Raw genomic sequence first — 15,514 nt, forward strand, 5'->3', positions numbered from 1 at the left:
GACGCAGTGCTCCAGATGAGGCCTCAGCAGGGCAGAGCAGAGGGGGAGGATCGCCTCCCTCGACCTGCTGGCCATGCTCTTTTTAATGCACCCCAGGATGCCATTGGCCCTCTTGGCCACAAGGGCACACTGCTGGCTCATGGCAACCTGTCGCTCCCCAGGTCCCTCTCCGCAGAGCTCCCCTCCAGCAGCTCATCCCCCAACCTGTACTGGTGCATGCCATTATTCCTCCCTAGATGCAAGACTCTACACTTGCTTAAGTCTCCTTTTAGACTTGAGCCTGTGGGACAGAAGTCTTCATCTTAAAGCAGCAGACTTCATTCAGCAAGAAGACCCAAGGGCACATACTGTAGCTGGAACTGCTGCATCCTCTGAAGGCTCTCTGGATTTCTGGTTGTCTTCACCTCCCTTTAAGTTCTCACCTGGTTTTCCTTCCTCCAGGTTGCTGAAGCTGTTGCGACGTTCCTGATCCGTCACAGGTTTACAGAGCCCATCGGTGGATTCCAGTGGTAAGGCTCTGTGAGGGCTGCAGCTGGGCAGTCTGTGAGCACAGTCCTTGCTCTCCCTGTGTGCTTGTGGCTTTCGGTGTGGGAGGTAGCTGGGAGTTCCAGCATAATGCAGAAACCACATATAAACAAACAGCTTGGCATCACAGCCAGGAATTATTTGATGTTTGTGTTCCCTGTCAGCTTTTCACGTACTGTCTCGTGTTAATGAAGCCTTCTTCCTTGGAGGGAAGGAGTGAGGCAGATCTCACTTTGCTGGTTGCTTTCTCTATAGCCTGCCAGAAGGCAGAATTACAAGCTTTGTGGTATTTGGTTTAAGCAGGTTTTTATTTAAGTAATCAAGGCCCTGTGCCTTGACAGCAACTCGTACCACGCTGCTTTGGCCAGGGAATGCTGCTCAAATCAGACAGGTAGAGCTCTGTGCTTCGTTGTGCAGGCTTTGTCTGCTGACCCCAGGTGTATTGAACTCACCTGTAGGAGCCAGGTCTCTATATGGCAATGAGAGTAGGTTGTCACTGATAAGGTTGCTTGGAAAGCCTCCTGAGGGTACAGCATCATAAAGGCAACGACTAAACCAGTGCTCAGACCACGCTCACTAATGGTACTAATCAGCCTCAAGGCCGTCTGTCATGTGTCAGTGAGCAGCCCTGAGAAATTCTCTTGCTTTATAGCTGAGAATTCTTCAACAGAAGCTATAAATTCCAACATGTACAATGCTGTGAGACTGGTGATACTAAAGGGGTGTTGCTGAGTGATCTCTCCTTTCCCCTTTGTCCTGTGCCTTTGGGGATGAAACAGCAGAAATGTAGGAATGTCCTTGGCCGTGTTCAAGGCCAGGTTGGACGGGGTCCTGGGCAACCTGATCTGAATGTGGATGTTTGGTGGCCCTGCTGGGCAGGGGGGTTGGAACTGCATGATCCTTGAGGTCCCTTCCAACCCGGGTGATTCTGTGATTCTGTGGGCTGCATGTTTTAAATTCAGTGGAAGGAAGTGATGTATGAGTGATGAGAGGGAAAAGAAGCAGAGCCAAACATCTGCAGAGAATACCTTGATTTTAATGTGACCTTTTTCCTTCCCAGTGTGTTTCCTGCTTGTTAATACCCTGCTATCTCCAGCACCGAGTCGTATTGTAAATAAACTGCACCAGAGGCCACTGTGATGTACCCCATATCTGTTCATCTCTCCAGTTCAGCAGCAGTTGAGAAGTTGGTGTGAGGTTCATCGTCCCTTAGAACAGTTCTCCAGACGTGTCCATGCTTAGGGACTTCCTTGCTGGGAAGCAGCTTGTGTTGAAGACCATGAAAAGCTCTTCAGACCCTCAGAAGTGGGCTCCTCTCTGCTGCCATAAGCAAAGACCTGAAACCCCAAGCCTCCATCGACCTCCATGGTTTCTTGGACCCAACTGCAGAAGGGTTGTTGACAATCCAGAGCCAGCAAAGTCACTGCAGCATTTCCAAAGGCTTCAGGATTTCTCCGTGGAATCATCTGATCGTCTTCAAAGTGCCCCTTAGCTTTGGGTTTTGTTTTGTTTTTCTTATATATTCATTTATTTTTTCCCCCCTAAAGCAGTGAGGGAATCAGCTTCATTAGAAGCTCAAGTTCCATCTCGCCAGCCTTATGGATCAAGCTGTGGCAGGAAGCTGATGCTGCTTTCTTGTGCAAATTTGGACCAGAGGGTAAAACAAAAAGGCAAGGGTGGGAATCTGGGGATCGTGAGCTCCATTTCAGAATCTTGCAGCTTTCTTAACATTTGTTTCAAGCTCTCACTGAGGAAAAATAGCCTGAATTACAGGCAGTTTGCCTATTTGGCCCTTTTCTGCCTCTGGAATGTGTTTATGCTTCCCTCTGTGTAGCTGCCACACATGACTGAGCAGAGATCAGCATCGTTGGGGTGAAAAAGATGCAAGAAGAGCAGCAGATAAATTCCTGGAAGAGCTTGGAGTCAATCCTGCTGATGCTGATGCAGAGGTGCAGGCAGCTGATTCCCCAGTACCACAGGATTCACCTTGTTTTCAGTGTCACTTCCTAAATCATCTCGCTGCCTGCCTGCCGTATTTCCACACAAATCTGCAGTCCCATGGGAGAATGCTTCTTCAGGGTTAATTACCTGCAGGCAGTGGGTCAGATTGCTTTCACCTCTCCTAAGAATCACTCTGGAGCATAAGAGCTGGCACCTATTGGAGCAGTTTTTCTCAGCGTGCTGCTGGTGGTTGTCTGAAATCTTATTCCATTTGCCTCGTGTTCAGAACCCCTTTGTGCTGTATGATGGAGGCAGTATTTAATGCTGTTTTGCTGAGGCATAGTTCTGTTCCTGGCTTGATCCTGGGAGTTGTGATGGGCAGCAGTTCTCCAGAGCCATCCTGAACTTCTGGTGTGTTTGAGGTGCAGGTGGGGCAAAGGGAAGCGGTGTGAAGAGCTGGTAAACGTGGAGATTCCCTGTGATGGAGAGCTGCTCCTCATCTCATTCCTTCACACGTGAGTTGTGGCCTTGTGCTGTGCCCAAAGCATCAGGGTGGGAAATGCATGAACCAGAGGCAAGAAAGCCAAATTGCAGAGGGCTCTGCTCATTGCCACACCGTTGGCACTCAGTGTAAATAGAGAATTGCTGGCTCCTGACATTCCTCTTTCTGTTCACTATTGCGTTGTGACCGTGGTGTAACATCCAGCCCAGCTGTAGTTCCTGGTGGATTAAATGGACCCTCAGTAACCGAGATGCTACATCTGCCTTTTTCCTGTTGCATCCTGAAGGCTGGCAGCATCCTCAGTCCTCCCCACGTATATTTCAGCAGGATATTTAATGTGGCATTGCTCCGTGCCAGGCTCTGGGTCCTGGCTGCCTCAGAGCTGGATTTGGGGAAGTGAACTGCAGGGATGAGAGCAATAGCGGATGGAGTGGGAATCCCTTCCTGCTGTGCTGAATTGCAAACATTTTTGAGAGTCTGCTTTTGTCTGAAGGATTTCTGCCTGTCTGCAATTGCTTTTCCTGGGAGGAGGGAGCAAGAAGCAGAGAGAAATGGTATTTAGGTGAAAGTTAGCACAGAGAACGAGCTGCAGGGGAAAGTGTTCCCCTTCACTGAATAAAAGTAGGGAAACCCAGGAAGTTCCCCCTCCTTTGCTGTCTGATCAGTGCATTCTTTCACAGCCTTCAGCACTTAATCAGGCAGACAGGAGGAGGCTGAGCTGTGAGGGTGCAGATTTCAAGCAGGAGCGTTTGATGATGTAGAAATCTCTCTTGCCTTTGTTCCAGTCGTTGGATTGAGGATCCGTGGAAGCTTTCACAATGGAAAACCCCGAGGCTTGGCAGGAGCAGATTGTGGTCTGATCTCTGTATAAGGGCTGACTTCAGCTTGGAGCCTGCACAGGTTCTGCCAGCTCTGGGGCTGCGTGCATCACACAGAGCCCTCAGCCATTTGTAGCTTACAGGAGCACTGTGACTGCTGGAAAGAAATCTTCCCAGTGTGGCCAAAGCGTGAGGTTCTGCTCTGAACACAGAGCCTGGGTGGATGGCTGCAGTGTGTGAGTCTGAATGGCTGCTCCTCCAAGCTGGCATCTCAAAAACAGCATTAATCCAGAGGTGAAACATCAGACTGTGTTGAAATGGTTGCTGTATCACGTTGCTGCTTGGAGTTTTGCTTTTCTTTGCAACCTTTTCTTGTCTCTTGTTCAGCCCGCCCTTGTGGGACACCTTCAGAAGCGAAGCAGGTGGGAGATTCCACCAAAGCCAGCTGAAAATATTGATGGCTGTTGCAGCTGGATGTCAGGTTGTGAGCAGCTGAGACGTGCTCTCAAGAAATGAGCACGGGTGGTAAGGAGTGAAAGTGCAGAGAGGTCTGTGGGCTGTGCTTGGAGCTGTCAGACCCCCAGACCTGACTGGGTTTCCTCCCCTGCAATCTGTGCATTTTGGAGATGGTAGCTGTGGGTGAGGTTTATCTTTTGGCAGAGGAAGGGGCTGTGTCTCCTGACTTCCAGCCCTGCTTCCCACCTTTCAGAGTGAACCTTCTGGCTTTTCCTGTTTCTACAGGGCAGGGCTGAGCAATGGCAGCAGGGCACAGCCCCTTGCTGGCTTTCTGCTCCAGCACCACGCAGATACAGGAGGAGGAGAGCCCACATTATCTCGATCTGCACAGTTTCTCTTCCTCTCCATATTGCCTTTTGTCTTCAGTGTGAATGGGAGATGTCTGGCGAGTCGGTGGGTTTAAACTGGTGCTTCACACACCTGAAAATCTACACCTGGATCTTCTGGGTAAGGTCAAAAACCAGTTTGCCAGCCAAGCCCCCGGTTGCATTTCCACATAAACTTGGCACCACGTCTGCAAAGCAGCTGAAACCTGTAGGGCTGTGCTTAGGTTTTTTACTGCATGCTTTGCTGTTGGATGCTGGGCCGGTTGGGTTTCCAGCCTGACAGGGTGTTGCTCTCAGGTGACCTCGTATCTTTTGCTGTTGTTTCCAAAAGGAAAATGTGTTTGTGTCTGTCAGTCCTCTGGAGACTGCTGTGTCCTGTGTCAGCCTCGTCCTGCTGGTACCTTGTTTGGTGTCCGTTGCTCTCGCCTCCAAATAAAGCAGTTGTGCAAAGCCTGGGTTAGGAATTCCTCTGTTTGCTGGGAAGGGGGAGATCTGACTGTTCTGGGGCTGTCACAGCGGTGAGGGCTGCGTTGGGTTTTTCTGGTGACTCATGGAAGTGTCTCATCCTCGGAAACGTCCCCACATCCCTTCTCTGTGCTCCAATGTGGGGAGGAGGAGGGAATGCTGGAGCCACAGCCTGTGTTTTTCCCCTCCCCTTCACCACTGATTGCTCCCACATGTACAGAAACATCTGAAAGTAATAAAACGTGGTGCTTTGGCTGTTCAGTAACCTGTGCTGTGTTGGACCATGTGTTTTTTAACACCCTGAATGCTTCGGTTGCAGGAATTCAGGGCAGTGTGGGCTGAAGCTCTGTAGGTTTTTATGTACGAGGAGGCAGAGCAGAGCCCAGGTGCTTGGGAAGCTCTTCAACCTCTTCCCTTAAAATCAGGGAGTTTCTTTGCAGGCTGAGAGCGTGCAGGGGCCGACCCCAACCCCAGCCATTCTGCATTGCCTGCTCTGCTGCTCCTGTCACCCTATCTGAAGTGCACAGAGCAAACAAGTGGTACCGGGGCCCTGCCTGATTACCAGGTGCTGCTGGGGAGCCCGGCTGCCCTCCTTTGCCTTCCAGTCACGCCAGCACTGTGGTTGGATAGAGAAAAGGAGCTTGTCTGCAGTGCCCTGGGGAAATGGGGCTGCGCATGGGCTGGGGGCCAGGGAGGCTGGAAGGCAACAGCCCCTGTGCTGGCTTTGCTGCACTCTGAGCTCCAGCACCAAGGTCCCTCTTACAGCAGCAGCTCTGCAAAAAAGATTCATCGTGCGATGCTGGCGGAGGACAAGGGGCTGTGCTGTTCTCTGCTGTTGCACCAGAGTGGAGCGTGAGGTTGCACAGCCAGGTTTGAGATGCATCCAGACCCCACAGCAGGTTGTTTTTTGTGTAAGGGTAGTGTTGGCTTTGCTCTGGTCCGTGTGGCTGCTTTGGTCACTCCGGTGCATACTGATGGCTGTAGGAGTGCCATAGCTCTCACTGCTACTCTTGAGATGGGACAGAGGCTCTGTTTAGGATCCAAGCTATGGAACATGTGTGGGTTTGGTACCATCCACTCCCCCCCGCTCTCCCAGTAAACCTTAATGCCACACCAAAGTATTTCTCCCAGCCTCCAGTTGAGTCTCCTTCGATTTTATTTTCAACAGATTTCCCAGAGGGAAGCCACAGCTCAACAAAGCACCTCCTCCCCCTGCAGCACCCTCTTCTCCTCATGGATGAACCCCAGTGGAGCTGCGCTGTGCTGGGGAGGCTTTTCACTGCCGTGGTGACAACGACAGCAGCCAGGTCAGGAGCTGCATCCTTGAGCCCAGCTGGTGGCTCAGTCCCGGGGATCCCGGCTGCACGGCCGCCGAAACTCCTGCCCATACTCATGGATCCACTTGTTTGCCACTGGAAGGGACAAGGGCCCCATGTGTCTCTGTCCCCTATGCCAACCTCATGTGGGTGGCCTCCCTGCTGTCCCTCTGACCCCAAATCACCCTGGGGTGACACCGGGTGCTGCCACTCACCCCATTTGTCCCCAGCCAGCACGGGGCATCCAGCGTGTAGGGTGTCCCCGTCACCGTCACCATTCCTTCGCAGGTTCCACCAGAACAGGGCTGCGTTCTGCAGAGCAGAATAAAGACACATCCCAGGGCTTTGGCACCCCTCAAACAGAGCTGGGAGCTCCAGCATTGGGATTTTACACCCCAAAACTAAGCCAGGATTCCAACAGCTGGGCTCTCAGGGCTGCGGTTTGGCAAAACAGAGCTGAGAGCCTTGAGGTTGGATTGTCATCCCAAGACATGGGTAGGAGCTTCAAGGTTAAGGATCAGCACCCCAAAACAAGGGCAGTATACATAGCCCAGATCTGGGAGTTAGGGGGTTGGGGTTTGACACTCCTAAGAGAAAGCTGAAAGGCCCAAAGACTGGATTTGGAACCCCTAGAATGGAGCCAGGAGCTCCAGGGCTGGCCTTTGGCACTCCAAAACATCAGGGAGCCGCAGGTTGGGATTTGGTGTTGGGATGGGCTGAGCTGTGACTCTCTGTAAGAGATAAGAAATGGGAGAGCTGTGTCCCCCCCCCCTGTTCCCCACTCTTGGGATGATCTTGTGCAGGTTCCCCTCACCTTAACCACTGGCACGCTGAAGTTGGCATAGATGAAGGCAGTGGAGCCACCTGCCTCTACTGCACTCAGCTGGAAAAGGAGAAAAAGAAATGTGAGTCACGGCCCTCATCCTCCTCCTGCCCTGTGGGATACAACTGCTTTCCAAGGCACAAAACCTCCCCCGGTTCCATCCCCCATGCTTTCCTTGCTGTGGCATTGCACAAGCTCTGAAATCCTCAGCCAACACTATATATCACCATAGCCATCTACTTTTAGTGCCATAGCTGTGTGATTTAGAGCTGCCCTCACCCCTCTCTCACGTTCACTCTGAACCCTACTGATGTCCACACAGATGCAAAAACAGACCAACATGGGGACTCACGTAGATCATGACCGTGGCGATCCTGTTGCCTGACTTCATTCTGTAAAGGGGGCTCTTCCTGGACTGCCCCAAAAGCAAGGAAGTGGAAATGGTCAGTCTGTGTGGGCGCTGCTGGGAGACACCTCTTACCCTAATGGACCTCATGGCTCTGAGCTGCTGCAAGGAAAATCCCTTCCTCCCTCTTTCCTCCTCTCCTTCCTCCAGCCCCCTCCTGGCTCCATCTCACAGGACACCCCAGGAACCTCCCTCCCACTGCACCATCCCAGGAGCACCCATAGGACAATCCAAGACCATCCTGGTGACTGTCTCAGGACCGTTCTGATCACCATTCTAGGAGCACCCAGAGTCTATCTTGCTGGCCATCCCAAGTACACCCAAGGACCATCTCAATGACCATCCCAGGAGCACCCACAGGACAACCCAGTGACCACCCCAGGACCCTCCAGACTCTTCTGACCGTGGCGTGGTCGAAGTGGGGCTCGTAGTGGCCGCCCAGACCATAGTTGACCACCTGCAGGTACTCAGCGTAGGGTGGCCGCAGGTCCAGGCCCGTGATGGCCGCCATGCGCAGCTCCAGTGCCCGCACCACTGGGTCAGCTGTGTCCTTCAGCCAGGCACTGTGGGGAAGCTCAACCTCAGCCCCTCACTGACTTCATTTGGGAACAAATGGGGACACCCAACCTCAGCTCCCATTGACTTTGGGAACAAATGGGGACACCCAACCTCAGCCCCATTGACTTTGGGAACAAATGGGGACACCCAACCTCAGCCCCTCAATGACTTTGGGAACAAATGGGGACACCCAACCTCAGCCCCATTGACTTTGGGAACAAATGGGGACACCCAACCTCAGCCCCTCAATGACTTCATTTGGGAGAAAATGGGGGCACCCAACCTCAGCTCCCCATTAACTTTGGGAACAAATGGGGACACCCAACCTCAGCCCCTCAATGACTTCATTTGGGAACAAATGGGGACACCCAACCTCAGCCCCTCAATGACTTCATTTGGGAGCAAATGGGGACACCCAACCTCAGCCCCTCAATGACTTCATTTGGGAGCAAATGGGAACACCCAACCTCAGCCCCCAGTGATTTTGGGAACAAATGGGGACACCCAACCTTAGCCCCCATTGACTTTGGGAGAAAATGGGGACACCCAACCGCAGCCCCCAGTGACTTTGGGAACAAATGGGGACACTCAACCTCAGCCCCATTGACTTTGGGAACAAATGGGGACACCCAACCTCAGCCCCATTGACTTTGGGAACAAATGGGGACACCCAACCGCAGCCCCCATTGACTTTAGGAACAAATGGGGACAGCCAACCTCATCTCTCCGTTGACTTAGAGAGCAGACTGGGGACTTGTGGCAATGGGGACACGTTGGCCCCAGTAGTGGCTCCTACCTCTTGCTTATCCGATACTCCACTTTCTGCTGCTTCTCTCCAGAGGCGACCACGGATCTCTGCAGCTGTAGGGGACATGAGGAAGGGACATTGCTGAAGACAGGGCCACCCTCTGGAGGCCCCAAAGCCAAAGCAGGGGCCCCACCTTGGGGACTACATTGGGGTAATTATAGCAGCCATTGGCCAAACATCTCTATGGTGTCCCCATGGGGTGATGGAAGCAACACACTGAGTATACGATGTGGTGTCACTGGTAGTGTCAGTGACTGTCGTTGGGTGTCACCAACCCACCAAGCCTGGCTGGGAAGGGACACAGTTTGTCCCCAGAACCCTGGGTGGGCTCAATGGCAGCATGGATGGAGCCAAGCCAAACCCACCACTGTACAGGTCAGGGTGGTCCAAGGATGGTCCAAGGGGACAACACTGGGGACTGCATTCCTGTCCCACCCAACTGCTCACCCAAGGCCCTGCCAGTCCCTTAATGGTCTCAGCCTCGGCATCGCTGACGAAGTCGTGGTACAGCACAATGTAGGGCTGGAGCCGCAGCGTTTCCTTCTTGGCAGGCTGCAGCAGGAGGTAGGGGCTGCCGTTGGTCTCGTAGGAGCAGCCAAGGTGTGAGGGCTGCTCCGGGGCCATCTGGGGACAGAAGGGATGGAGAGGACGTGCGGATGGGGCCGGTGATGAGGTGGGGGCTGTGGTACCCTATTGCCAGCCCTACCTGTGCCCCCAGGCCCTGGCACAGCTCCTCGTAGGCGTCCCGGTTCTGCAGCTGGGTGACGTTGGGGCGCTGCAGGGGTCTCCCCACACGGTCCCCATGTGTTGCCAGCAGCTTCTCATACTTGGCCACGTTCGTTGTTACCCTCTGGTTGCTGGGATCTACCAGAGAGAAGGCTTCACCCCAAGCCCATAGAGAGGTGATAGAGGCACTCCCCAACTCCCTGGGACCACATCTGAACCCCACGTACCATAGTGGAGAAACTCCCTGGAGAGAGTCAACGCATGGGAGATGTTTCCAGCCTGGATGGAACAGGGAGCTTATGAGCCCAGGGCTCGGCCCTACAAGTGCTGGGAATGGGGTCAGGCCATGGGGCACTGGGGGCCGTGGTCATACCATGAAGTAGGAGAAAGCCAGGTAGTCCAGCGCATCCTCCAGGCTGCCCCGCTCCTCCTCTGGGTTCCAGCTGCCGTAGGAGAGGCGAAAGCGGCTGACGGCCTCTTCCAGCCACATGATGGAGTGGTAGAAGTCACCTGTGTCATAGGCCACCTGCGAGGCAGTGCAGGCAGTGCTCAGAGCTGCTGCTGGATCAGCCTGGCCTTTTCCCTGTCCCATTCCTTCCCTTCATCATCTAAAATTACTTTGTTCCAATCCTTCCCGTCCTCACTGCAGCTAATCCCACCCCATCCCATCCCATCCCATCCCATCCCATCCCATCCCACCCCATCCCATCCCATCCCACCCCAATTCATCTAGTCACATCCAGTCACTTTGTTATCCCTATCCCTATTCTGTTCTGTCCTCACTGTTGTCCCCATTCTGTCCTATTCCCTGTTTCCCTTTTTCATCTCAATCAAGATCCCTATTTCCCCATCATGTCTTCATCTCATCCCCATTCCATCTCCACCTCCATCCTCATCCCTTATCCTATCCCTGCCCCTAACTCCATCTCATCCCATCTCTATCCCCATCTCCATCCTATCCTATCTCTATATACAGCCTCATCCCAATCTTCATCCCCCTCCCATCTCCACCCAATTTCCATCTTCATCCCATCCCAATCCCTATCTCAACTATCCCGTCCCTGTTCCATCCCTATCCTCATTTCATGCCATGTCATCCTACCCCATCCCATCCCATCCTACCCCATCCCATCCTACCCCATCCCACCCCATCCCATCCCCATCCCATCCCATCCCACCCCATCCCATCTACCTCTTCAACCTCATTTCCATCCCATCTCATCCTATTCCACCCCACCCTTCCCCATCCCATCCCATTTACATCCTTGTCCCTATCTCCATCTCATCCCAAACCATCCCATCCCACCCTGCCCTACCCCATCCCATGCACTGTGACTCAGTCCTGGCTCTGCAGTGGGGACTCTGCCCTGAAGAAAATCCTCAGTCTCTATCAAAGCATCCTAATTCCCTCTCAGGCACCCAGGGGCCCACTTTTCACCCATACTGGGATTGGGAAACCAAGCACCAAGCTTTGGAACAGCACTGGGATGGGTTGGGCTCCAGAACGGGATCATAGGGCTCCCAGACACCATCAGCTTGGCTTCTCCCCCCCCCGAGCCACGAACCATCACAGATCCCCAGTTTGGATGAGATCCACAGGATGCCTCAGGGCTGATTCAGCAGGGCCACTTCACCTCCACGAGCAAAGGGAAAAACAGCATTGCTCCATGGCAGCAAAACAAGACGGGATTTGGAACTGGGTGATCTGTAAGAACCCTTCCAACCTAAGCTATTCTGTGACACTCTCCACGGGGCTGGGATCGCCCTCACCTTGCCCACGTGGAAGCAGTCATCGGCCGAGAGTGAGACGCGCCGACCAGGGCTGTAGAGGGGAGGGCGGTCAGTGCTGGTGGGCTGGAAGAGGCCGTTGGCCATGCCCTTGACGCTGAGCGCGTAGACGTCCTGCAGCCGCATCAGCGCCCGCGCCGCCCCGTCCAGGTCCTCAGCTCCGGGCAGCTCCCTCTGCAACTCCTGGAATCCGACGTGGAGAGCTGGGGAGGAAATGGGGCGACGGAGGGGGGTTTGGCCGGGGCTTCCAACTCAATGATGCTGTGATTGGTGGAGCTTGGAGGCTGCCAGCCTCCGTCAGTCTTCTGTGGTGCTTCCTTGGCACCCCTGTCCTCCTCTGTAACCCACTGTCCCCTCCATCCCATCCTTCTTGTTGTCCCCTCCATCCCATCCTTCTCGTCCCCTCCATCCCATCCTCCCTATTGTCCCCTCCATCCCATCCTTCTCATTATCCCCTCCATCCCATCCTCCCCATTGTTCCCTCCATCCCATCCTTCTCATTGTCCCCTCCATCCCATCCTTCTCATTGTCCCCTCCATCCCATCCTTCTTGTTCCCTCCATTCCATCCTCCCCATTGTCCCTTCCATCCCATCCTTCTCATTGTCCCTTCTATTCCATCCTTCTCATTGTCCCCTCCATCCCATCCTTGTTGTCCCCTCCATCCCATCCTTCTCACTGTCCCCTCCATCCCATCCTTCTCATTGTCCCCTCCATCCCATCCTTCTCACTGTCCCCTCCATCCCATCCTTCTCATTGTCCCCTCCATCCCATCCTCCCATTGTCCCCTCCATCCCATCCTTCTCATTGTCCCCTCCATCCCATCCTTCTCGTCCCCTCCATCCCATCCTTCTTGTTGTCCCCTCCATCCCATCCTTCTCGTCCCCTCCATCCCATCCTTCTCATTGTCCCCTCCATCCCATCCTTCTCGTTCCCTCCATCCCATCCTCCCCATTGTCCCTTCCATCCCATCCTTCTCATCGTCTCTTCTATTCCATCCTCCCCATTGTCCCTTCCATCCCATCCTTCTCATTGTCCCTTCTATTCCATCCTCCCCATTGTCCCTTCCATCCCATCCTCCCCATTGTCCCCTCCATCCCATCCTTCTCGTCCCCTCCATCCCATCCTCCCCGTTGCCCCTCCATCCCATCCTTCTCGTCCCCTCCATCCCATCGTTCTGCTGTCCCAACACATCCCCGCTGTACCACGGCTGTTTTCAGTGGCCTCGCTGCTGTAGACGACGCTGGGCCAGTCGGAGCTCAGGCGCTTGATGAGGCTGAAGGCCGACAAAGGGTTGTCCACCGAGGCGCCGGGGTCCTGGTGCAGTGCCCGCACCTTCTCATAGAACCTGCATGGGGTGGCAGCACGGGTGAGGAGGTGACTGCCCAGGGAGAGGGGCTGCGAGCAGCCCAACGTGCCCAAATTATAACGGGGGCAGATCTGCTGGAGCCAAAGTGTCACCCGACAACCTGCGGTGGTGGCGCCACCTCTGCATCAGACCCACATCCCCCAACCACCAAACCCCAAATTCCCATCATTAAGCATTCCCAAGTTCCATCCTAAGAATAGCTTAGGTTGGAAGGGATCTTACGGATCAGTTCCAACCCCATCTTGATTCGCTGCCACGGAGCCCCCAGCCCCACGTTCCCATTCCCATCCCACCCCCCCCAGTACCACCCATGGCTGCTCCTTTTCCTCTTGAAACCCTCATTTCCAGCAGCCCATCCCCGACCCGGAGCTGGGCTGGCGTGGCTGCGGGGCGTCCCCTGTTGGGCTCGGGGGGTTCCTTACCTGCTCAGGCGGCGGAGCCGGGCGCTCTCCTCGCGGAGATACGCACGGAGCCTCCGCAGCAGCCGCCCCTCATTGCCCCGCGCCTGACGGACGCTGCGCAGAGCTGAGAAAGTGTCGGTGTGGGCAGGGGGCAGCCAGGCCAGCAGGGCCCCCAGCCCCAGCACCCCCACGGCTCGCATCCCCCTCCCGGAGGCCGCAATGGTAGGGAGGGATGGAGGGAGGGAGAAAGAAAGGAAGGGAGCGGAAGGATGGGATGGGGATGAGGGGGGTTGCAGGGTGGTGGTGGTGGTGGTGGTGGGGATTTGGCGGCCCCTCCTGGCTGTCCCCGTGCTGCAGTGAGCTGTGCTGTCACCTCCTCTTCGTCCCATCCCTCTCTGTCCCCCTCCCATCCTGTCCCCATCCTCCTTGTTCCCATCAATCCCATCCCATCCTCATCCTCCCTGTCCCCATCCCAGCCATCCTCACACTGTCCTGCAACATTTCCAGTCCTGTCCCTGTCCTGCCTGTCTCCATCCTCCCGTTCCCCTCCTGCAAGCCCTTGTTCTGTCCTGTAATAATCCTTCCTCATTCCCATCTCATTTTACTCCCATCCTGTCTCCAACCCCTCCTGATGGTCGCCATCCCATCCCGCTCCCATCCTGGCTGTCCTCCTCCTGGCTGTTCCCATTCTGTCCTCTAAGCATCCCATTCTGCTCCCTGTCCCAAATCTGTCCCTGCCCCTTCTGACAGTCCCCATCCCATCCTGTCTCCATTCTGCAGCTCCCTGTCATCCCTACACCCATCCTGGCTGTCTCCATCCTCCTGTCCCCGCTCCTGGAAGTCCCCACTCCATCCTGTCCTCATCCCAACCTGCCCCCTTTCCATCCTTTTCCCATCCTGCCCATTCTCATTCTGTCCTATAATCATGCCATTCTGTCCCTATCCCTTCTTGTCCCCATCCTGGTTGTTCCAGTCCTGTGCATTTCCATCCATCATCCACAACATCTGTCCTGTTCCCATCCAGTCTTCTCCCCAGCCTGTTCTGTTCCCATCTCATCCTGTCCCACCCTGTCTCCCTCCTATCTATCCCCATTCTTTCCTCTAATAATCCTACCCTGTCCCCATCCCATCCTGTCCCCATCCTTCCTGTTCCCATCCTGTTGCTCCTTATCATCCTTATCCCCATCCTGGTTGTCTCTCTCCTGTCTGTCCCAATTCTCTGCATCCCCATCCCATCCTGTCCCCATCATCCACATCCTCACTCTCCCTGTCCCCATTCTGTCCCAACCCCTTTTGATGTCCCCATCCTCTTGGTCCTTATTGTCCCTGTACCCCTCCTGGCTGTTCCCATTCTGTCCTGTAACATCCCTAGGCCATCCTCACCCCAATCCCAGCAGGGGCAGGGAGGTAAGTTTGGAGACACCCCACTACATCCCCACATCAGCACTGGGACCACTTGCCCAAAACAGCCTCCAGCGGGCCAGAACCAACAGAATTCCTCAAGGAATGGCAAAGAGAAACAGGAGCACGGTGGCAACAGGGGTGAACAGATGCCCAAGGTGTACGAGCACTGTGGGTGCAAGGACAGGCACAGGACACAGGGTGGGCACTGCAGAGAGCCCCCCTGCTTCAGCTCTGAGCACCACGTCCCCTTCGTGTCCTGTATCCCATTACCCCATGTCCCCACCACTCCATATCCCACATCCTCGTTGCTCCACGTCCCCTTCACTCCCCATGACTCCACGTTCCACTTCAACTCCAATCGCTCTCACATTGCCTTCACTGCGTCCCACATCTCCATTCTGTCCCACATCTCCATTCTGTCCCACATCCCCATTCTGTCCCACAACCTCGTCACTCCTTACCCCAATTCCCCTCCCCTCCATGCCCCATGTCTCCCATCCACCCCACGTCCTCACCACTCCCTGTCCCACGTCCCCTTCCCTCCACATCCCAAACCCCCATCACTTCATGCCATGTCCCACGTTCCTTCCAACTCCTGTCCCATATCCCCATCACTCCACATCCCATGTCCCCAGCACTGTGTCCCACATCTCCTGAACTCCACATCCCACATCTCCATCACCACACACCCCAAGAACCCACCTCTCCACGTCCCACGTCCCCATGTTGCACATCCCTATGTCTCCACACACCCATCGCTCCGTGTCCCCACCACTTGCTGTCCCCCATCCCTCACATCCCTCGTCCCTCCTTCTGCCACCCAC

The 15,514-nt window shown here is 54.8% G+C and overlaps 2 protein-coding genes across 4 annotated transcripts in view; one reads left to right on the forward strand and one right to left on the reverse strand.

The window, feature by feature from the left end:
- PPME1 (protein phosphatase methylesterase 1) overlaps positions 1-5,358 on the forward strand; it is a 33,174-nt gene extending 27,816 nt beyond the window's left edge. The window contains exons 13-14 of the mRNA XM_052699341.1: positions 442-509; positions 1,586-5,358. Coding sequence (XP_052555301.1) covers positions 442-509; positions 1,586-1,604 — 87 coding nt within the window. The 3' untranslated portion in view covers positions 1,605-5,358. The remainder of the gene's footprint in view (positions 1-441; positions 510-1,585) is intronic.
- Positions 5,359-6,231: 873 nt separating this feature from the next.
- Positions 6,232-15,046, reverse strand: P4HA3 (prolyl 4-hydroxylase subunit alpha 3). 3 transcript variants are annotated; one of them, XM_052699311.1, is made up of 13 exons: positions 13,308-15,046; positions 12,722-12,864; positions 11,501-11,721; positions 10,104-10,256; positions 9,958-10,009; positions 9,711-9,868; positions 9,452-9,628; positions 8,993-9,057; positions 8,042-8,201; positions 7,585-7,647; positions 7,224-7,292; positions 6,625-6,721; positions 6,232-6,505 (listed from the first exon to the last, which is right to left on the reverse strand). In XM_052699311.1, the coding sequence occupies exons 1-13, from the start codon at positions 13,694-13,696 to the stop codon at positions 6,435-6,437; spliced, it is 1,818 nt and encodes a 605-aa protein (XP_052555271.1). In that variant the 5' UTR covers positions 13,697-15,046; the 3' UTR covers positions 6,232-6,434. The 3 variants fall into 3 exon arrangements, 2 of the variants coding, with proteins under 2 accessions (XP_052555271.1, XP_052555272.1); XM_052699312.1 differs by lacking the exon at positions 6,232-6,505 and having other exon boundaries at positions 7,585-7,642; XR_008210302.1 differs by lacking the exons at positions 6,232-6,505; positions 6,625-6,721 and having other exon boundaries at positions 7,233-7,292; positions 7,585-7,879; positions 8,016-8,201.
- Between the last annotated feature and the right edge of the window lie 468 nt (positions 15,047-15,514).

Source organism: Tympanuchus pallidicinctus, unplaced genomic scaffold (genome assembly GCF_026119805.1).
Source record: "Tympanuchus pallidicinctus isolate F22 unplaced genomic scaffold, pur_lepc_1.0 scaffold36, whole genome shotgun sequence".
Lineage (NCBI taxonomy): Eukaryota > Metazoa > Chordata > Aves > Galliformes > Phasianidae > Tympanuchus > Tympanuchus pallidicinctus.

Bases quoted from the DNA above. Each gene is read 5' to 3' on its own strand.
- P4HA3 (XM_052699311.1), bottom strand. From the start codon at position 13,696: ATGGGAGGGGGACAGAGAGGGATGGGACGAAGAGGAGGTGACAGCACA. The intron at 12,865-13,307 runs GTAAGGAACCCC...CACCCCATGCAG, and splicing joins CGGCTCCGCCGCCTGAGCAG to GTTCTATGAGAAGGTGCGGG. The intron at 10,010-10,103 runs GTATGACCACGG...TGTTCCATCCAG, and splicing joins TGGCTTTCTCCTACTTCATG to GCTGGAAACATCTCCCATGC.